This window comes from Trachemys scripta, chromosome 3 (assembly GCF_013100865.1).
Source record: "Trachemys scripta elegans isolate TJP31775 chromosome 3, CAS_Tse_1.0, whole genome shotgun sequence".
NCBI classification, from domain to species: Eukaryota; Metazoa; Chordata; order Testudines; family Emydidae; genus Trachemys; species Trachemys scripta.
In genome coordinates, this window is record NC_048300.1 from 16,403,128 (window position 1) to 16,426,452 (window position 23,325).

Sequence of the window (23,325 nt, forward strand, 5' to 3'; positions counted from 1 at the left end):
ATGAATATTAAGTATGTACCTGTATTTCAAATGTTTGCTCCTTTGGTAACAACAACAAAGTATTTAGCCAGCACACTGTGAAGGAACTGTTCAAGTTGAATGGCCCATCAAAGAACACTTAACTCACAATGGACCATGAGAGACACCTATCTACACTTAATGGACTTTCCTGTGATGGCTTCTGGTATGACTAAGCGAAATCATGCACAGACATGTGAGTTGCTCATGTGACTCCAAACACCATTTTGTTAGCTGTAATTTTCCACAGTGAGAACAATGGGTTCCCTCCACTTGGCAGAAGCTATAAAAGGCCCTGGAAACATCTCCATTTTGCCTCTTTCATGCTCCAACCTCTGGACTATGAACTTATACTAATGGGAGCATTCTAACCAAAGGACTGGGAACCTTTCAATGATTTGGAAGCATCCAGAGACATAACTTAAGCCAGCAGTTTATTCCATCACTGCTACAAGCCTGATCCAAGAACTTTGCAATTATTGTATGTATTTGATTTTTTTAACCAATTTTAACTCTCGCCTTTTTTTTTAAATAAATAAACCTTTAGATTTTAGATACTAAAGGATTGGCAACAGCATGATAATTGGGTAAGATCTGAGTTATATATTTACCTGGGTATGTGGCTGGTCCTTTGGGATCAGAAGAACCCTTTTGTTTGATGAAATTGGTTTTAAATAGCCATTCATCATTAAGTCTAGTGTTTTTGGTGGTGATACAAGGACTGGAATGCATAAGGAGATGGCTTTTCTGACTTCTTGTCAGCCAGAAGTTTACTTTTGTTGCTGGTTTGGTATATCTTATGGCAGAATAACCACCAGTTTTGGGGTGTGTCTGCCCTATTTCTCAGCAGTTTCTCCTGAATTTGGTATTCTCAGTTGTGACCCATGGAGGCACGGTGACAATGCTCAAAGATCAGCTTAAGGCCTGTTCTTCATGCTGCCATAAAAAAACTGAGCCACTCGTTTTTGAGTAATCAGTGGCATATCATCATCAGACAGCCCACAAAAGAGGACAGCTGGTTCCAAAGTTTTCATTTGAGTTTTGGGTATTCTGAGAAACAAGATAGGTGAGGCAATATCTTTCACTGGGCCAAATTCTGTTTGTGGAAAGTATAAGCTTTCAAGTTACACATAGCTCTTATTTATTTCTCAGGATTTGAAAGTACAAAAGATCTTTACACAATGACTTTGTGGGAGAAAAACATTTTATAAACACCCAGAAACATTTTTTTGTTTTTGTTTTAAATTTAGTTTCTTAAAAATGGTGACATCATAGAATATTAGGATTGGAAGAGACCTCAGGAAGTCATCTAGTCCAATCCCCTGCTCAAAGCAGGACCAACACCAACTAAATCATCCCAGCCAGGACTTGTCAAGCCGGACATTAAAAACCTCTAAGGAAGGAGATTCCAACACCTCCCTAGGTAACCCATTCCAGTGCTTCACCACCCTCCTAATGAAATAGTGTTTTCTAATATCCAACCTAGACCTCCCACACTGCAACTTGAGACCACTGCTCCTTGTTCTGTCATCTGCCTCCACTGAGAAGAGCCGAGCTCCATCCTCTTTGGAACCTCCCTTCAGGTAGTTGAAGGCTGCTATCAAATCCCCCCTCACTCTTCTTTTCTGCAGACTAAACAAGCCCAGTTCCCTCATATTGTCCTCGTAAGTCATTTGCCGCAGCCCCCTGATCATTTTTGTTGCCCTCTGCTGGACTCTGTCCAATTTGTCCACATCCTTTCGGGGGGACTAGATGCAATACTACAGATGTGGCCTCACCAGGGAGAATAGAGGGGAATAATCACTTCCCTCAATCTGCTGGCAATGCTCCTACTAATGCAGCCCAATATGCCGTTGGCCTTCTTGACAACAAGGGCACACTGCTGACTCATATCCAGCTTCTCATCCACTGTAATCCCCAGGTCCTTTTCTGCAGAACTGCTGCTTAGCCAGTCGGTTCCCAGCCTGTAGCGGTGCATGGGATTATTCCGTCCTAAGTGCAGGACTCTGCACTTGTCCTTGTTGAACCTCATCAGATTTCTTTTGGCCCAATCCTCCAATTTGGCTAGGTCACTCTGGACCCTATCCCTACCCTCCAGCATATCTACCTCTCCCCCATCAATCCAGAATATCAGGAAATCAGATGTACCCGAGAACAAAACACCAGAGATGTATGGATTTACTTGCTTTACCTCATATTTTGCTTTTAAAGGGAATTTTACTGAACTTAGAGTAATTATTATTCACCATTGACCCATATATACTTGTCCACATATGGGAACAGAGATACACCTCTACCTCAATATAACGCTGTCCTCGGGAGCCAAAAAATCTTACTACATTATAGGTGAAACCGTGTTATATTGAATTTGCTTTGATCCACCGGAGTGCACAGCCCTGCCCCCACGGAGCACTGCTTTACCGTGTTATATCCGAATTATATATCGCGTTATATCGAGGTAGCGGTGTATCTGATATTATTTTGAAGCACCACTGGGACAACGAAAGTAGAAACTTATGCAGGGACCAAAAATACTAGCGTGTGCGCACCTTGATGTAAGAATTACAAGTAAAAAATAATAATTAAATTTCAGCTTGATGTTTTAAGCCAGGGTGGGCAAACTACGGCCAGGGGGCCGCATCTGGCCCTCAAGCTTCTGCCGGGAGCGGGGTCAGGGGCTTGCTCCGCATGGCTCCCGGAAGCAGTGGCACATCCCCCCATCCAGCTCCTAGCATAGGGACAGCCAGGGGGCTCCACACGCTGCCCCCACTCCAAGCACCACTCCCGCAGCTCCCATTGGCCAGCACATGGGGCCAGTGGGAGCTGCAGGGGCGGCGCCTGGCCACGCCTCCACGTAGGAGCCAGAGGGGGGACATGTAGCTGCTTCCCGGAGCTGCTTGAGGTAAGCGCCGTCCAGAGCCTGCACCCCTGACCCCCTCCCACGCCCCAACCTCCTGCCCCAGCCCTGATCCCCCTCCCGCCCTCCGAATCCCTCAGTCCCACCCTCCTGCATCCCAGAGTCCGCACCCCCGACCCGCACTGCAATCCTCTGCCCGGAGCCCCCTCCCGCATCCTGAACCCCTCATTTCTGGCCCCACCTCAGAGCCCGTACCACCAGCCACAGCCCTCTCTCCCTCTTGCACCCCAACCCCCAATTTCGTGAGCATTCATGGCCCACCATACAATTTCCATACCCAGATGTGACCCTCGAGCCAAAAAGTTTGCCCACCCGTTTTAAGCCGATGTAGCATCTTTAAAAGATACATAACATCTAATGTTATATAACTGCTCCTGAACTGAAGAGAAACGTATTTGGCAAGGAGGAGGCTTGTCTTTATTCAGGCAAGATTGCTAAAGCTGTTAGTATTCAATACGCTTCTATTCAAAGCACAACCCAACTAACTCATCATTAAGGAAAAAAAAGTGCATCTTACCCAACCACAGCATACTTTTGTTCTTCAACAATAAGGACGTCAGTTGGCTTTCTTTCTTCAGCAGCTAGATATTTTTAAACAGAAAAGTGAGGTGACTTGAACCACAAAGAAGTGCAGAAAACTGAAATATCGAAAAACAAACTATTCCCTTGCTGAGGTCTGAAAAGCAATCACTCTCCAGAGCACCAATCCTTTCTTTTATGTCAACATGCAAAGTCCAGTTGGCTATCTACCATAATTACTGTAATTATTATAATTATTTATACACTGCAGTGATTGCGAGGCAAAGAGCAGCACGATGGGATTATCGGAGTACAAAAGATTAAAACAAAGGCAGAAAAAAGTCGAGACTGCACAGCAGAAAATCTCTAACAGATTTTCAATGACCATCACTATTTTAGCTCCAAACCTATTTCTTCAAGCCTAGCAATACAAGTCCTCACTGATGCTGCTCCTATGATAAATCTGACATCTCCACGATCCTGTTTTATTGAGGGAAGCTAAAAAGACCTATCGAAAGCAGTTGTTTTCCAACCGTACATTGGTGAACCAGCCCTGGCACTCATTGGGTCCTGGGATGTCCTTTGCTTCCACTGTGTCCCTTTATGCCAAGCCTTACCCCAGTGAGGTTATGTAATTGCGTCTCTCTCGTCTTTGCCATTTTTCTTCATCTCTTGTGTTTGTTTTCTGTCTTAGATATTTATATTGGGCCCTGCCTCACAATCTTTACTGTATTTATCCTCACAAGACCCCTGAGAAATAGGGAAGGACTATTATTTTACAGATGGGAAAACAGAGGCACAAAGAGATTAGGTGACTCGCCCAAGGTCACATAACAAGTCTGGGGTAGAGTCTGAAACTGAACCCAGGGGCTACACAGTGCCTTATCCTGCACGCTGCCCATCATGCTGGCTGGAGGAGTGAGCTATATTTGGCGGAGGGGATATGCTAAGAGCATACACGCTTAGCAGTTTCCTCTGACACGTCAGCAATATATCCTGGGCAGGCTCTGGCATCCTATAAGGGGCTGCAACCCTTAAGATGGGAATCCCTGTGTTAAAGTTAGGGTTTGTTCCTAGGCTCTCCATTCACAAATGGCTGAATGGGTTTTCCTTCAACTTTCCCCCAAAATCTTTTAGGCTGTGATGAAGCCTAGAACATTTCAGCCTTAAAGCGGTATTTGTTTTTCCCCCAGAACACAAGGAACTTGTGAATAAAGGAGTTATAGCAGAATTTTTGCAACATTTAACTGTAGCACTTACACTACAAGAAATGGAGAGAATATTAGAAAACAAAATACACACCCCCTGCTTTTTTTTCAGGTAGAATAATTTTGCCATCTGATACAGAATCAACAAGATCCTGAAACTCAGCAGGAACATCAGCTTGCTTCCAGCGTTCGTTATCTAGCAGCAAACTATTTATAAACATAAAAGAAAGGAGGTTAAGTAAATAAAATGTGTCACCCTGAAGACTCTCTTGCCTCTACTGCAATGGAATCAAAGTTGCATTGGTTAAAAGGGATTCAAAGTGGGAGAAGATTCAATGGCCTGAAATGTTACTAGCAATCAGCATTTAGATAGGGGTGCTTTACAACAATAAGTCAGACACCCCTGTGCTTGCCTGAAGAATACACAGACTGAGTAAATGAAACAGAATGCAAAACATAAGAAACTGAAAACGTATCTGATGGGCAATACAGAGTCTGTGGGAGCATTGCAGCTGCACTACTCTGCAGAAATGATGTGGTTTTGAATGAATGACAGGAAAGCGGCTTGCTGTACATTAACTTGAAAACTGTTCCATGGGTTCATGTCAGAGAAAACCTAAACACATACCAAAGAAAGCATGGAAGAAATGAGTGGGTGATGAAGAAAAATGGAGCAGTCAGGAGATCCGTTTGACCCCAACGACCAAACCACAATATGATTGGCTGGGACTTCTTGTCTACATAGGCCACACCTACAAACTGAAGATTAAAGTAGCTGCCATCTTTTCCATTTAATGCAAATTAGATGTAGCCTGATAGTAATCAGTTACCTTCCCCATTACTGGGGATTGGTAATGTCTAAGGGTTGACCCCTTTAATAACCACCCACCCACACATCCCGGAGAAGGGTTGCCCTACACCATCATCAGAGACTGGTAACACCCGGGAGCAGCTGCCATGGATATCAGGAGCAGATGGTCCTCCTCAGAACTCTAAAGAAGGGATGTTACCAGACCCTAATGATTGTGCAGGACAAGTGGACCAAGGTGTAACACGAGGCAGAAGTTGCAGGAGGTCTTCAATCCTTCTTTTAGCTAATACAGTCCTCAGTTAGACCATGTTTGGGCAGTCCAGCTCAATGGGATCAAACGATGCATAAAGAGCAGATATATAGAGGGAATAGAGCAGTCTACAGCAAATCGTTATAATAGATTTCACTTATAAATAAAATTTGGGTTACTGTGTGCCAGGCAGTAAAAGATCTCCATTTGTCTCATGCATGACTGTTAAAATTATTCCTTTAAAATCATGGAAGCAGAGTGTGTCCAAGGGTACCTGAGTTTTGTTTTTCTCTCCTCATGAAATCTATTCACAAATCTATTGGCTTGACTCTGAAGTGCTCCTCGCAATGACATACTTTTTCTGCCACAGATCTGTTCAGTGTCTAAGATAAATCCTTCCATTAATCGAGATAGGGCAACAAACTCGTTGGAATTCAACTTCTCCAGGAAGCCATCCTAAATGCAAAGAAAACTGCTATTAGGAGATGGAACACCACAAAGTCACAGGCATAGCTAAAGACAGAGACAGGGCAGTGGGGCAGCTGTTATTTATAACCTAAAAATGAACCGAACCTAAATTGCGTGCAAGACATCTCTACCAAGCTTGTCTCACACTAGTATGTCACCACAATTCGCATCGTGACCTGTACCACTGGCTAGTCTCATTCAGGAGCTGCCTGCCTGTATCCTAAATGGCACAACTTGGCACGCTGGGCCTCCACACAGGTGCACCCTTCCAGATGTTGTAAATGGTGAAGCTTCAAACCCTGGTAGTGGATTTAAGCCCTACAGCACGGCCTCACTAAAGTCACATCTACATTAGGGAGTTTTATTGTGTTTAAACCATAAAAATTAATGAGACCCAGGTGTAACCTTGACTATCTGACATGAGGATGATGAACATGACTTTTCCTTGTCTAAGTTCACTGGTGGTTATTTGGCCTAGCTGCTCCACCGGATCATGATTTATTGGAAAGGACTATCCCCAGGCTAGGTCTTGAAGTGAACCACCTGGGCCAGAACGCTGTTTCATCGCTTCTGTGACAGTGCCATCCATTTCTACAGAATTTAAGTTTTTGACCTTTCTGGTTTGAAGCTAATCTCCCAAATGTGACCCAAGGCACAGCTGTCTTACATGGTCTGCAGAGAAAGACACAAAAAACAGCTCTAGAGGAGTTATGTCCCACCTTCATTAGTCTGAAATGTGAATACTCATAACGAGAACTATTTAAAAATGTTAACATTGGTATCTATGGCTCTGCCTAGACAAAGACTTTCCCCCTAAAATTTCCCGCCATTGCTAACACTGGTTCAATGCCTCTAGAGACAGGGGTGTTGGGAAGTCCTAAATGTAGGGGCTGCTGGCATTTTAAAACACTGTGTCACTTTACCCTGTTCCAAGTAGGTCGAGACTGGTTAAAATACTACCAGGTGTCAGCGCCTCGTCTATGCTAATGCTCCCATCATTGCTATGCTAGGTGGGAGCTGCACAGGTGGGAAATTATAGGGAAACAACCCTACTGTTAAAGCCAATTTCAGGGCTGCTCATTTCAGCGGAAAGTAGAAGTACTCATTATTTAAGCAGTGCATTACAAATGATGTGTTATGTTAATGCCAGTGAACTCCCAGGCATTAGGTAGCGCAAAGTGCCTTTGATGGCATGAGCAGTGACTTGATTTCAATAAGCATGTAACTTCAAAAGTCTAAAGTCTACCCAAAAAAAAAAATACTGCTCAATATTAAAAAAAAAAAAAGCAAATAGTTTTTTGAAGTTTTTTATTAGGGTGATTCTAGCAACAGCCGGATGAGCCAAGCACCTTACCTTTGCTCTTGCCATGAGGAACTTGACAGAACGATCATGGCAGATGTCAGAGGCACCGTAAAGTAGCTCTTGAATGTTATTTGCCAGTTTTTCCAGCTCCAGATCAGTCAGTTTCAGATCTTCACTGATCCTGAAAATGACAGAAATGTTTGTTTGCAAAGGATTTCACAAATATTACGCTTTACATGCAGTTTCCAATCACTTGCTGAGGGAGGAAAGAACACAGCAGCAGTGAAGTGGTCAGATATCGTAAGTTAACTGCAGTATGTAACTTTGGATGGTTGGAGCTTCCTAACCTGCTGTCAATGTCGTATCAGTCTTCATAACAAGCGAATGCCTGGTTCTGTTCTATATTTTTTTAAAATCCACTCAAATTAGGTATTTCAGGCAGAGCATTGCACAGCGATTATTCGTTTATTTTTTACTGCTGTTGGTTAAAAGTTACCCAGCCCATGTCATTATTTACACATCATCATTTTGTGACAGATACACACACTGCTTTTTCCAATGTGACATGCAATGCCTGCAATAAATGTTTTGCAGCTTTTTCTCCTTCAGCTTGTAAGCTTTCTGAGAGGCCACCAGTTCCATGACTCCATCAGTATCCTCTCTTGCTTTCCGCTCCTTGCTACTTAGGTTTGTGCCTTTCTGAAAACTGCTTTTGGCCTGGCCACCGTTTTGAGCCCACTGCATGGCACAGCTCTGCCAGTGCTTAGCAAGTCGAGTCTGTAATTTGCTGGTCTGGTGTGGCTGCTGCAAGGGTTGTAGGTGTTGACAGTGTGTGCGGAGAGAGAGAACCTACAGGACAGGGACACTGAAATGGGAGGGTGCTGTGAAGGAGGTGAGGTGGGAGCAACAAGAAGGCAGACACTCTCATGTAGTTATATGTGCCCTATTACAAATGCTAAAAGGCGGCTGTGTGAACCCAAAAGAGAGTTGCCCAAACAAGCATGTAAGGATACAATAGCACATTTTATAGTAACAAGCTGTTCAATCAGCTGTAGAAGGTCCTTTGTCACTGAAGTCCTCCACCTTCAGCAAGGCCACCATATCCATTGGCCATCTGAGCAAACAGCTCTAGACTGGTGTCCAATTCCTTCCCCTCCTGCTTGTATTCGGATTTAATTCTCCTGGCTGGTGTCCTCATCATCGTGCATCTCTCTTCTGGGAGCTCCAGTCCTGTCCATCATGAGGTTAAGTTGGATGGTGAGTTCCTAGCTGAAGACCCTGTCCAGTTGCTTGCTACCTTACACATCAGGGAGGCATCACTGGACCTTAGTCCTTGTTTGTTTGTTTTACGGGTTTTTTAGGATAGTTATCTCAAATCCTTTCCCTCTGGCCATCCCTATGCTTTGGAGTGCTCTACACCAAGCATGGATAGCTGCTCAAACACACATGTATAGATCTTGGAGTTCCTGTTGTATTTCTGCAGCTGGAACTGAACAAGCTCCTCACCCTACTGAGAGATGAAGTTGTGGATGTCTTCCAGCTGTCAGGCAGCTGCACGCTGTGGCATTTCAAATGGTTCTGTTTGATAAAGCTCTGCATCTAGAGCTGCTTGCTATGAAAATGGCCTGCAGCTAAGTTCCACACACTGTGCAGAGCTATAGAGTAGGTAGCTTCCAACCAAGCAGAGCCCTGAACAATGGAATGCAGGTGACCAGAAAGGCTACTTCTGCAGTGGCCGGCAAACTGTGGGACAGCACGAGGAGGACTATTTGCACTGATTGTGTTATCACAGTAGTGGAGGTGCATCCACTCAGCCATTCAATGAACTGCACTGATTCAGACTTACCCCTATAACTTACCGAGGCAACTTTCATCAACGGACAGCCAGCGAACAATCACCTGTAGCAAATGTGTGTGGCCACATGGGAACTTCCAACCAGTTGAGGGATATTATGATCAACTAACGTCTCTAATGTAAACAAGGCCAGAGGAGGTTATGCACCCTACTCCTCCACAGGTGCAGAGACTCCCCAGGCAGGAAAAGCAGTGGGTTTCTGCTGCATAAGGGTTGGTGTGCAAGCTCCCCGTGCAGCTGAACACTGCGGGCAACAGGTGGCCCCGGGAGGAGCCAAAGGAAGTGCAGTCTGTGGTTCCTGTCATCCTCCCATAGCCCCCTGGGGCGGGGGGGAGGATGCCTAAGAGCCTCTGGAAGCCAGTTCATCCAATAACTAGGTAAGCAAACTGAACCAGAGTGAATTTTACATTGTAACGTCACGTCACCAAAACCTGCCAATGCCTGAATGGTACATTATAACGTTAACAATGGTAGGCCAGGAGTCACCACTGGGTAAATACTCTAGCAGTGATGTTTACTTACATCATCTCTACTCCCCCTGGTATAACAGAAGATGGCATCTGTTCTTTGCTGGACGACGAGTCAGTAGTGCATTCTGGCTCAGATACTGAATCACTGCTGCAGGGCTCACTGCTTGGAGAAGTGTTTCTTTGAGAGGTAGTGTCAACTGCTACAGATGGGAGGTCCCCCTCACTGAATGCATCACTTATAAACATGCCTTCGTGAGTCAGATAAGCTACTTCTGTATCCACAGCATTGTCTTTTGCAGGGTTCTTCTGTACTGAAGTTTCCTCCAATTCCCTAGTCCTTTGGTTCTTGTCTAGAACCAAGAGAACCACGCTACGAATAATATTTAAGGTTGCCTAGAATCAAATATAATGTTTATTAACAAAAAATTTAACACAATTTTACTTTGACAAACAGATGTTTTCTTTTGACAAGAAACAAGAATATTTGAATATTTATTGCTTTTATTTGTTTTTAATATTGTGTAATCATTACTTCGAGTCACAGGAGCTGGTCTCCAACAGCAGCCAGCACCAGATGCTTCTGAGAACGGTGCAAGAAACCACACAAGTGGAGTAATCTGTCCCCTGGGAAGATCTCATCCTAATCTCTAATAATTTGAGCCTGACATAAATCATGAAACAAGAAGTTTTATCTACTTTCCAACCCACTCTCCGTTAACCATATAGGTTCAACCTCTCTTGGAATTAAAGTTTAGGACTCTGTAGTCAAAATCAACATCTTACATTCCAACTAGAAAATAACTCTAGCTCGATTCTGCATCGGAGTCTGAAATGAGGATGTGAAGCCCTTGAGAAATGAACATACTTACCTTAATTCTTTTGAGAAAGATCGTAAATTTAGAAAAAATATTCTTCAGTAGATCAAACCACTGAGGAAAATTCATCATCCTCATTTGATCTGCAAGCCTACAAAAAGAACAGCATTTTGGAGGCAACGATTATTTACCTTTGAAGTGATCTACTGACAAGGCTGACTACTGACATTTAAAGGGAAAACAGACTGTCAAAAACATTGTAAATGTATAGAAAAGCACACAGCATGATAATAGCTGTTCAATCAAGAAAACAGACAATAATATAAGCAGCATAGTCTTGATTAACAAATAAATGGGAGGGCTAAAAATATATCCCGCCAGAAAAGTGAATGCCTCAGGGATAGCTCAGTGGTTTGGTCATTGGCCTACTAAACCTAGGATTGTGAGTTCAATCCTTGAGGAGGCCACGTAGGGATCTGGGGCAAAAATCAGTACTTGGTCCTGCTAGTGAAGGCAGGGGGCTGGACTCGATGATCTTTCAGGGTCCCTTCCAGTTCTAGGAGATAGGTATATTAACATTCACAGCTTTTTAAAGCAACAATGTCTTTGTTCTGTAAGAACAGAAAGTGCAGCTTAGCTGCCATTACAGTCAGGGTGCATGTTAATGACCATCATCATCAAGCACAGAGCAAAAATAACCAAGATTGACTATGAAGATATATTTTTGCTGGCAAAGCAAAAATACTGGGATTATGCTCTTTTTTTGCTGCACTGCAAGGATGCAACACATTTTTCTGGCAAAAGGCAGAAAAATGCATTGCCGAAACCAAAGTAAAATTTCATAATATACAATTTGTCTCCTAACAGAATTAGTCACTATTCTATAAAATGAAGCTTTTCAACCTTTACTGAATCCTCCGTGTGTCTGAAAGCTAGCAGCAAGGGGGAGGTTACCTGCTTTCAAGATCTGATTGTAAAAAATAAATTGGCCCCAATTCTCAAATTGAATGCAATAATGGCTTCTGGTTTGGCCTTATCTGTGGGTCTAATTTTGCTCTTCTGGGGTAGGTTGTGAATCCCTGTCTTAGGCCTGGTCCCCATTAAGCCCCCACTTCAGACTAAGGTACGCAAATTCAGCTACGTTAATAGCTAGTTAGTAACGTAGCTGAATTCGAAGTACCTTAGTCCGAACTTACCGCGGGTCCAGACACGGCAGGAAGGCTCCCCTGTCGATGCCGCGTACTCCTCTCGGCGAGCTGGAGTACCGGCGTCGACGGCGAGCACTTCCGGGATCGATCCCAGAACATCGATTGCCTGCCGTCGGACCCTCCGGTAAGTGAAGACGTACCCTAAGGCACATACATGCAGCTCATAGCCAAGAGGGCTTACGTTGTTTAGTATCCTTCCATTGGAGTAGTAAGATGTGCCTCTAATCTCTTTCATGCAGGAGGTACTGACCTACAGGCACATTTTATTACAGCACTAGAATATTATCGGCAGGAAAGCCTGCTTTTCCCCTCACATAGTCAGGAAACAAATGCCTAAATATTTTAGCCTGTGCTTTTCCTAATATGCAATGGAATTAACATTGTTTTAAAAAGAATTTCAAAAGTAAGGTTAAAAATACAGGAGTATAATTGTTAAGATCTGCAAAAAGAAGGGAAATACTCAGGGTTCCTGAAGAGATGCAGAGGACCGTTGGGGAAAAACAGAAGAACAAGGCGATTCTTAATTATTCACCACTTGAAAAACGAATTAAAAAACAGTTTATCATCTGTGTTAAAGCACACATTCCCCACCCAACCTGCCACAACATGGCATATACTTACTTAACGACAACTTCTGTATCTATCTCTTCTATCTGCGATACCGTGCTAACCACACACTGTGAAGTTTAAGAAAAAAAAAAAGTGTCTTAGCATCTTTCCAACCCTTCTGAGTCTCATAATTTAAAAGAACCTCAAGTTAAACAAGAAAAAAGAAAAGAAAGACAGACATTTGGATCATTTTACATTCTTACAGCTTTTTTCTTTAAATTGCAAAATATGGGACCCAAGATTTTCAAAAAGGACTAGTGATTTTGGATGCCCAACTTGACACACCTTAAAGGGGCCTGATTTTCTCTGAGCACTTTCTCAAAATCAAGCTCCTTTAAAAGTGCCTAAAGTTGGACCCCCAAAAATTGAGGCCCCCAAAATGCCCAATTATTTGAATATTTTGTTTGGGATGAAGATTTTTTTTTTATTTAAACAAAGGATTCATAAAAACTAAACAATGTGAAGAACAGTACTGTGATGGCATTACTGTAAGAAGCGGGCTGTGGGTACAAAACAGATTCCCCAAGGGACTGTCCGTATCGATCTCAGCCCAGAAAGTTTTCCCACATCCTTATTTCCTACTACATTATATCCTCATCCTCGAGGTCCATTACCACTACAAAACATCCTCCAGCCGAAGAGGGGCTGGAAAGAAAATGGCCAGTCAGTCAAATTTCTAGCCCTCCAAAATCAATTTTTATTCCAAACTTTTCCATTGTTTTAGAGATAGTTTATTGAGGCATCTTTGTTATTACTGTTTTGTTAAACCTAGAAACAAAGCAACTCCACTTAGACTAAATTCGAGATTTTCTTCAATGTGATCAAGAATCGCTCAGATGTGCGAGATGATTCAACAGCATATGAACTCATCTGGCCTGTAAGTGGATTTCTATAAACCACAGTGGTGCTGGATGGTGTCCTGTTTAAATATTGGTGATATTAATAACTGGTGTTCTGCACAGATGGTTCTTAAGCAGTGGGTCTCAAACTTCTTTACTGGCGACCCCTTTCAGATTGCAAGCCTCTGAGTGCAACCCCCTAATAAATTAAACACACTGTTTAATATATTTAACACCATTATAAATGCTGGAGGCAAGCGGGGTTTGGAGTGGAGGTTGACAGCTCATGATCCCTCATATAATGACCTCGCGACCCCCTGAGGGGTCCCAACCCCCAGTTTGAGAACCCCCGTTCTTAAGGATACATTTCTTCTTCGTGAACTATGCTGAATGCTAGAGGCCTACACCTCTTTTCCTCTATTTGCATGGTCACAAAGTACTACAAGTGTGGGTGCAAGTGGGAAGCCCTACAAAGGGGAGTGTGGATGGACACATATGCAAGACCTGGGTGGAGAACAGTATTCCTTCTTTGCGGAAAAACCGTTTACTCCTGGGAGAATTCTGCATCACTGTGTGTGCACAGAGTTCATGGCCCCCGCAGATTTCTTTCCTTCCCCACAGAAAAATTACTTCTGACGGGGAAGCAAAGGGAAACCGCAAGAATGGTCTTTTGCCAACTCCCCAGCATTGCATGCAGGTTGGTTTGGGCACCCATAGCAGCCGGTAGAGATGTAAATCACTGCCAGGGGTGTGTATGTCTGGGTAGTCGTGCGTGTGAGAGAGACACTCTGTCCCTCTAACTTGCTGTTGCGGCATGCTCGGCGTGGAGGGGCAGGGCTTTGGGGTGTTTCTGAAGAGGTAGGCATGGGGCAGACTCTGTTCCCTCAGGCAGAGGAGAATGTAGCAGACTGCCTGCTTAGTGAATTGTTCCCATTGCTCTTATTGAATTCTCTCAGGAGTAGAAAATGGGTGCAAAACATTTTACATTTTACACTCCTTTTACATTGCCAGAATGGTGTAAAGGGCAGTATGGCCTTATAAGTGCTTTAGTGATTAGAACTGGTCTAAATTTTTGGACTGAAAAAATTTCCTATCAAAATGTGCTCCAGGAACTGTTTGCTATTGACCTTTTCAGAGATGGTCAGTAGCCAGTATAAACTGTGAGGTTGAGTTCCCCAGCCCTCACTTGCTCTTCAGTTGCCTATGATGTAACACTAAGCATATAGATGCATATATCTGTTGACTAATAACTAGAAGTAAATGGTCAATACTAGCTACATTACTATTAGACAGAGGGGGTTTGGTGATTTCCTCCAATGCTCCCCACTCCCATTCTCCATCCATTGTATTGTAGTTTAAATAAATTACAAAAATAATTGAAATCAGCTGGATTATATTGCGTTATTTTGACAAAAAATATGCAGAATTTTGCAGAATTTTAAAATATGGTGTGCAGAATTTTTTGGCTCAGAATTCCCCCAGGAGTAACCTTTATCTGTAAGGATCTACAAGAAATATGCAACATGTAAACATGATCCAAATACCAGAGAGAAGGAAACTGGGAGTGGTGCATGGCCGTTCTTAGTTGGTGGAGCGATTTGTCTGGTTAATTCCGATAACGAACGAGACTCCCCATGTGTGTAATCTGGAAATATCTAGCAGAAATTTATATCTGAAGTTGTATTATATTTTGTTTGTTACCAAGGGGACATGACAACTGAGAAAGGCAAGTGAAAGGCTGCTGGGGATTGCAGTCCAGGCTGGGAAGGGGAATTGCTTTGTTTTGGTGTTCCACATGAAGTTTTTGTGCCCTGAGGCAAAGGCCTGAAACAGTCTCACCTACGGCATTGGTTCTTTCCTGGGCTGGTGAGAAGTTCAGCACCTTTACTGAAGGGCTAGCTCAGCACACTGACTTTATTGAGGGGAGGAATAGCTCAGTGGTTTGAGCATTAGCCTGCTAAACTCAGGGTTGTAAGTTCAATCTTTGAGGGGGGCACTTAGGGATCTGGGGCAAAATCAGTACTTGGTCCTGCTAGTGAAGGCGGGGCGCTGGATTCCATGACCTTTCAGGGTCCCTTCCAGTTCTATGAGATAGGTATATCTCCATTTATTATTATATTATGGTCTGGCCCAACCACGACAATCCAGGCAAGGAATATTTACGTACTAAATGTCACAGAATTTCAACAGATGGATATCTAGCCCTCCTCCCCACAAATGCAGGATTGTCCCTAAGATGTTCAAGTGTCCAGGGAAGTGTGTATTAATAAGCTTTATTTTATGGTTCTCTTCCTATTTCTGTAAAATTGCAAATAGATACTAGTCTTGTTGAAACTAAATGGAATTGCGTAGCCCTCTTATCTGGGGAAGTTCCAGGCTAATGGAGAAAGAAAAAATCAAATGAACTCAGAGCAGGCAGAGAAAGGTGAAAGTAAGTGTCTATATACCAAGGCACAGAGAAAGATGTGTCTTCCTGTACATTGATGCCACACAATGGCTGGGGAAGGCCATCAGGAGAAAAGACCTACAGATATGAGGTCACTAATACAACAGAATTAATTATTATCTTTTAAAAGTACAGCTTTTCACAATAAGAGAAAATCTGATGTTATGAAATTAAATTAAATACATTCTTAACCACTGAAACAAAAATATTTCTGAAAGATGGGCAAGTCTTTGAGATAAGCTAGAAGTGATTTGCTTACCTGTTTAATTATGTTCTTTGCTGTAATAATCATTTCATCACCATATATTTCAAAAAAATTGAGCTTTCTTTGTTTTAAAAGTCCAAATACTAGTGATATAAGTCTTTCCTATTAAAAACACCAAAGGGGCAGGGAGAGGAAAGATATTTAGAACATACAATATTCATGTATCAAAATGAAGAGTATGTGGAATGGCCTGATGGCTAGTGCTCAAGACCAAACATCCTATGTTTGGACCACGCCTTTCCATGCATGAGATTGAGAGGGATTACTTTTAGGCTATGTCCACACTTCAACCACTGCAGTTGTACCATTGTAGCACTTCAGTGTAGACCCTCACTACAGCAAGAGAAGGGTTCTCCCATTGCTGTAGTTAATCCACCTCCCAGAGAGGTGGTAGCTAGATTGACTGAAGAATTCTTCTGTTGACCTAGCACTGTCTACACCTGGATTTAGGTCGGCTTAACTATGTTGCTCAAGGGTGTGGATTTTTCACACCCCTGAGCAACACTGCTGGGTCTCACAGACTCATAGACTTTAAAGTCAGAAGGGACCATCATGATCATTTAGTCTGACCTCTTGCACAGTGCAGGCCACAGAACCTCACCCACCCACTCCTGTAGTAGGCCCCAAACCTCTGCCTGAGTTACTGAAATCCTCAAATCCTGGTTTAAAGACTTCAAGTTACAGAGAACCCAGCATTTACACTAGTTTAAACCTGCAAGTGACCCATGCCCCATGCTGCAAAGAACAGCCAAAAAAACCCAAACCCCAGGGTCTCTGCCAATCTGACCCGGGGGAAAATTCCTTCCAACCTAACTTTTTAGTGAAGACCCGGCTGTAGTCAGTTAAAAGTGGCCAGAAGGATACTGATCATAATAGCTTAACTTCAAAGGCCTTAAAAATAAATTAAGAATACACAATGCAAAAAATATTTTACAGCTCTGTGACTAAACTTGCAGCAAGCAATAGGTTTCGAACAAGTATCCATAAGCAAGATAAAATCATAAGGAAGATAGAATGAGAATAATATACATGATCATCTATTCACTGCTTACTGTATTTTCACTAACTACAAGGTCTGAGAACACATGCTTTTCTGTACTATTTCAAGAGTTACACATTCAGTTGTATCATGGGTCAGAACTAATAACTGCCAACATTTTAAAAAAATCAATAAATTGATTTATTTTTAAAGGAAAAACGAGATTAGACTAAAATTCTGTGGATTTAGGTACAAGAAACAGGAAAATGTTATCATTAAAAACAAAAAAAGGGTAAGAAGAAATTTGAACTAAAAGAAAAATGATATAAAATGAATGTTGCAATAGTGGCAATGAAAGGATGAATGTTAGTACAGTACTTATAAAGTGCTCTGAAGATGAAAAATGTTATACTAGTCAGATGGCTTCTACTTTCTATAAGAAACGTACCTCTTCTAGAATCTGACAGTCCTCTTCAAATGGTCGATTTAAATCACTACGAGCATAAGTAGAAAACTCTGCAATCATCATTTTATCTATGAGTTTTTCTAACTCACAAAGCTGTGATCCAAGATGCCTGTTTAAGAAAAACAATGATTGAGCTATAAGCTAAATAATCAGAAAAACCTGCAAATTAATTATTAGTTCAAGACCAAGGAAAACAGCCACACAGTGAATAATTTCTATGCAATCAACTCAGGTTTAATGTTAGGTTCAACACTTTAATGCTTTAGACTAACTGAAATGGTGCATTTGAGTGTGTATTTTCCCCTTGAAGCAAAAAATAAATAATATAATGGAGGTTAAGAATTTGCATCAAAGGAGATAAGAGCCCCTTTGGGGTTTCATCCTATGAAGTGCTGACCACCTCAATCTCCTACTGAAGCTAACAGAAGTTGAGGATACTTAGTATCAAGGTCTTGGTCTTTAAGGAAGAAAGATTGTTTCACTGTTATTCCAGTGCCTCAAGCATTCGGTCTTGAAGTGCATTAATTTCAAACATTTAAGTAGTTCATACAAACATGGAAGAGTAAATTCATACACGTGAGCTATAGGAATAGCTTTCAGAGACAGAGTGGCTTTCAGAGAGTACAAGGGTTTTCAAGCTGCCACTATTATAGTGCTTCTATAAACAGCATCAGAGTTTAAGACCTGAAATGACCACCAGATCGTGTGGCCTGACTTTCTGTATATCACAGGCCACCAACACCACCCAGCAGTTGCACACTAAGCCCAACAATCGGAATTAGATTAGCCCCCTGGGGACTAAACTATTATGTGCCAGAGGCAGAGAACAGGAGGGACTGAGGTGCACCAATGGCCAAGGCCCACACAATGGCAGGGAATTGATTATTTGAGGTATACCTAACTGATCCTGGCAAAGTGATCTGCACCTTGTGCTGCAAAGGAAGGCAAAAAAGATCACTGCCAATCTGAATTGGGAGACCCTGAGCACATGAGCAAGTACCAACCAGCCAAGCACCTGAGAGAGGATGCTCTATTCCACCTAAGAGAACAGGCCCACGCCAGGTTCCAATTCCAGCTGTAGCCATCTCTGATGTTTCATAAGAAGCAAATAACCCCTCCCTCCTGACCCCTGCAGGTGACCAGCTGAAGCCATGAAGCATGAGATTTAAGATAATCAGATATGAACCAGAAGAGACCCCCAGGGCTCCAGAGCCCTGTGCCCCACCATCACAGGCAACCCCATCATACAATCCCGCTCAATCTTGTCCAGCTCTCTTAAAACTAATTGTTTGACCCCTAATGGCTCCTAATGGGAGGGGTGTTCTGAAAATCTCACCTCTCTGATGGTTAGAAACCTTCTAATTTCCATCCTGAATTTGTTCATGGCCAATTTATACCAATTTGTTCTTACGCCAACACTGTCCTTTAGTTTAAATAGCTCTTCACCCTCTTGGTGTTTATCCCCAATGTATTTAAAGAAAACAATCATAGCCCCTCTCAGCCTGGGTTTTGAGTGGCTAAGCACGCCAAGCTCTTTCAGTCTCCTCTCAAAAGATAGACACTGCATTCCCTTATTCATCCTAGTAGCTCTTCTCGGAACCTGTTCCAGTTTGAATTCATCTTTCTTGAACACGGGTGACCAGAACTGTATGCAGTATTCCAAATGAGGTCCTAGCAGTGCCTTGTAGAATGGCATTAATACTTCTCTCTTTCTACTGGAAATGCCTCACCCGATGCGTCCTGTAAACAACTACATTTGCCTTTTTCCACAGCCACATCACATTGATGGCTCATAGTCATAGTCACCAGCACATTCAGGTACCTCTCCTCCTCTGAGCCCCCTGTTTATAGCAGAAATGCTTATTATCAGATCCCAACTGCATGACCTTGCACTCTGTATTATTAAATTTAATCCCATTTCTGTCACTCCAGTCTTCAAGGTCATGTAGTTCTTCCTGTATGATATTCAGATCCTCCTCTGTATGGAGGATGCCTCCCAACTTTGCATCATCAGCAAATTTCATTAGCATATTCCTACTTTTTGTGCCAAGTTCATTAATACAATTATTGAAAAAGATTGGTCCAAAGACTGACCCTTGAATAACTCCACTAGTAATGTCCAGCCAGTCCGATAGTTCACCTTTCAGCACAACCCGTTGCCATCTCCCCTTTAGCCAGTTCCTTACCCACCTATGATGTTTTGGGGTCCACCCAGACCAGTAAGGAATTCTGTCACCACCTGCCCTGTAACACTGGGGCCTTTGTGCTGTGCAGCTATGCTTCAGATCCCTGCAACCAGTAGCCAACCCACAAGAATAAGGTGTCACTCCAGCTCTCATAAGCCCCGTTACTCTCTAAAGCTTGACACCAACAGCCCTCCAGTCCGAAGTCTCCCCAAATATGTTCTGCCTGAGTTCTAAACTGCCAGACCCTCAGACTTCTCCCATCTGTTTTGTTACCCCTGAAGTCTTGAAACCAACCACCACAGATACCAGCATACTTTGACATACACATTCCACACAGTTTGCACAATAGAGACCTGCTTGGGATAAAAATAAAAAGGTTATTTACTAGAAAAACCATAGATTCAAAGATGGGAGAGTAAGTTATACCACACACATACAAGTTATACCAAAAAACTCCATAAAGACACAACCTCAGGTTTTACACTTTCATATTAGATAAAAGCCCTTGTCTAATAAGAGCTACCGATCGCCTTAAAATCATATCCCAGAGTACTCCCTAGCTACAGGGGAAATTCAGCATTCACAGTCACCTTCCCACCTAGAGACTGTCCCCCAGATTCTGGATAAAAAAAATCTGTTCCAAGCCTGCTTTTAAAAGGCTTTTTCCTCCCCCACCCCCATGACATACTGTACCTCAAAATAGCACCCTGTAACCCCCATATTCACATGTATATGGTTATGATATTTTGTACAAAGAATGCCTTGTAAGGTATCATATGAAAAGTCATGATTTCCTGAAACTTATTGTTCTGTCAAAACATGTATGTCATCACTGTATATGGAGTTATGAGATTTTGTTCTATGGTTCTTATTGAAATATGTTGTCAGTCTGGGAGACGCTCACAGCTAGCTCTCCAGTGGCAACAAAGGAGATGACCCACACCTAGACGGGTGTTGAGCGACCATCCCCAACCATTGACCACCAGGGGAATTGTAAACAAGAGATTTACAATTCAATAAGAGACAGTTGCTCGAGCACCACCCAATGGGGATTGCTTAACTGCGTGATTCAGCAAGGCCTCAGGATATTTGATACTTGACTCCATGTTTGAGCCAGTATTTTTCCAGGCACATGAACTGAGTGTATAAAATAAGGGACAGTGGCATCATGAGTCCACCTCTCTCTCCTCCCCCACCTACTCTGAAGGCAACAAGAATGTTTGGGGGGGGGAAGACACTGAACTGGGAAGGTTGGTCCCAGGTTGAGCAGGGAATTCAGCCACTGCATTAAGAACTATGAACTGCTTACAACGCCTAGCAGAGTGCCAAAAAATGCTTGATTCAATTCTTGCTTAGTCTGATAAAATTGAGGATTTAGAATGCATTTACTTTTTTTTCTTATGTAACCATCTCTGACCTTTATGCCAGCCCCTTGTAATCATTAAAATCTATCTTTCTGTAGTGAATAAACTTATTTTAATGTTTAATCTTAACCGGTGAGTGTGTCCTAAGCACTTGGGGGATCTGCTCAGATTACAAAGGCTGGTGCATGTCCACTATCCTTTGATGAAGTGGCAAACTAATTAACGAGCTTGCATTATTTAAGAGGGTCTTGAGCAGTTTAAGATGATACATTTCTCGGCTGCAAGGCCTGAGTGGAATTTGCTGGTGTCTCCCTGTGTACAGTTCATGAGTGGCTCGGACAGTTTAGCTGGGTATGTCTCTGCATGTTGTTGGCTGAGTGATAACAGCACCTGGAGGGGTTTGCTGCTTGTCACTAGCATAGCATTGTAAGAGACAGCTGAGGCTGGAGAGTTAAGGGAGCACAGTGGTCCCACAGTTCCAGGCTGTACCTCAGGGTTCTGTCACCCCTCTTCCACTTCTCTTAGGCTGTCTAAACTACAGCAGGCTGTCTACACTACTGCACCAATGCAGGTGCGCCGCTGTAGCACTTCTGGTGAAGACACTAAGCTGAAAATAACTCCTGCCTCTGTAAGAGGTGGTAGCTATGCCAGTGGGAGAAGTTCTCCCACCCACATAGCACTGTCCACACAGGCGTTTAGGTTGGTATAACTTACGTTGCTTAAGGGTGTGAATTATTCACACCCGAGTGAAATAAATTATTCTGAAGTAATTTGTAGTGCAGACATAGCCTCAGTCCATGGTGACTCATGGTTATTCAGAGCAGGGAAATTCCCTCTTGACTTAATGCTCAGGAACCAGGATGTTCTTTTCAATTTTGAGTCATTTCAATATCTTTTCATTAATTCTAATGGTCTACCATTGTCCTTTCTTGGCCTGGCCAATGAATAGTTACTTGAAGTTGGTTTTGTATAAACAATTGGCTTGGGAGGTGTCCCTCCCTGCCTGACAGCTCGCTGCTCTGTTCTGAGGTGGAGCTGACATTTCTATATGCACAATTACATAAAATCATAACCATGGTCTGTATACATATCTCTAATAACCATCAAATTCAGAACACTGCAAGCTTTCATAACGGACTTCCTCTGATATTTTTTAAGTACAATAACACATTATGCAATCAGTTGGTTTAACTGCTTATTTTGGGGTTAAACCTTCTGTTCTCCCCTTGGGATGTCTGGACCCTGACTGTCCTTCCATCCTACAATTCTTGTACTACACCCCATCTTCTCTAATATAACTAAAATTTCCCATGTGGTACCATGTCAAATGCTTTACTGAAATTCAGGTATATCAGATCTATTGTATTTCCCTTATCTAAAAAAAACTAGGGCTGTCAAACGATTAAAAAAATTAATCGCGATTAATCGCACTGTTAAACAATAATAGAATACCATTTATTTAAATATTTTTGGATGTTTTCAACATTTTCAAATATATTGATTTCAATTAGAACACAGAATACGAAGTGTACAGTGCTCACTTTATATTTATTTTTATTACAAATATTTGCACTGTAAAATACAAAAGAAATAGTATTTTTCAATTCACTTAATACAAGTACTGTAGTGCAATCTCTAGCATGAATGTTGAACTTACAAATGTAGAATTATGTACAAAAAATAACTACATTCAAAAATAAAACAATGTAAAACTTGAGATCCTACATGTCCACTCAGTCCTTCTTCAGTCAATCATTCAGACAAACAAGTTTGGTTACAATTTGCAGGAGATAATGCTGAATGCTTATTTACAATGTCACCTGAAAGTGAGAACAGGCATTCACATGGCACTGTTGTAGCTGGCGTCACAAGATATTTACATGCCAGATGCGCTAAAGATTCATATGTCCCTTCACGCTTCAACCACCATTCCAGAGAACATGCATCCATGCTGATGACGGGTTCTGCTCAATAACAATCCAAAGCAGAGAGGACCGACGCATGTTCATTTTCATCATCTGAGTATGCTCCACACCTCGTCCCTCTCAGATTTTGGACAGCACTTCAGATTCTTAAACCTTGAGTTGAGTGCTGTAGCCATTTTTAGAAATCTCATATTGGTAACTTGTTTGCATTTTGTCAAATCTGCTGTGAAACTGTTCTTAAAACGAACATGTGCTTGGTCATCATCTGAGACTGATATAACTTGAAATATATGGCAGAATGCAGGTAAAACAGAACAGGAGACATACAATTCTCCCACAAAGGAGTTCAGTAACAAATTTAATTAATGCATTTTTTTTTTAAACGAGTATCAGCAGCATGGGAG

At 42.4% G+C, this 23,325-nt stretch overlaps 1 protein-coding gene across 1 annotated transcript in view; it reads right to left on the reverse strand.

Annotated features, from left to right (window-relative positions):
* The window catches only part of VPS54 (VPS54 subunit of GARP complex), a 73,387-nt gene that overhangs the window by 16,834 nt on the left and 33,228 nt on the right, over positions 1–23,325 (reverse strand). Inside the window, exons 8-16 of the mRNA XM_034764198.1 lie at positions 17,429–17,555; positions 15,996–16,103; positions 12,464–12,519; positions 10,689–10,785; positions 9,872–10,212; positions 7,546–7,675; positions 5,998–6,179; positions 4,757–4,869; positions 3,453–3,516 (exon numbers count right to left, since the gene is read on the reverse strand). Coding sequence (XP_034620089.1) covers positions 3,453–3,516; positions 4,757–4,869; positions 5,998–6,179; positions 7,546–7,675; positions 9,872–10,212; positions 10,689–10,785; positions 12,464–12,519; positions 15,996–16,103; positions 17,429–17,555 — 1,218 coding nt within the window. The remainder of the gene's footprint in view (positions 1–3,452; positions 3,517–4,756; positions 4,870–5,997; positions 6,180–7,545; positions 7,676–9,871; positions 10,213–10,688; positions 10,786–12,463; positions 12,520–15,995; positions 16,104–17,428; positions 17,556–23,325) is intronic.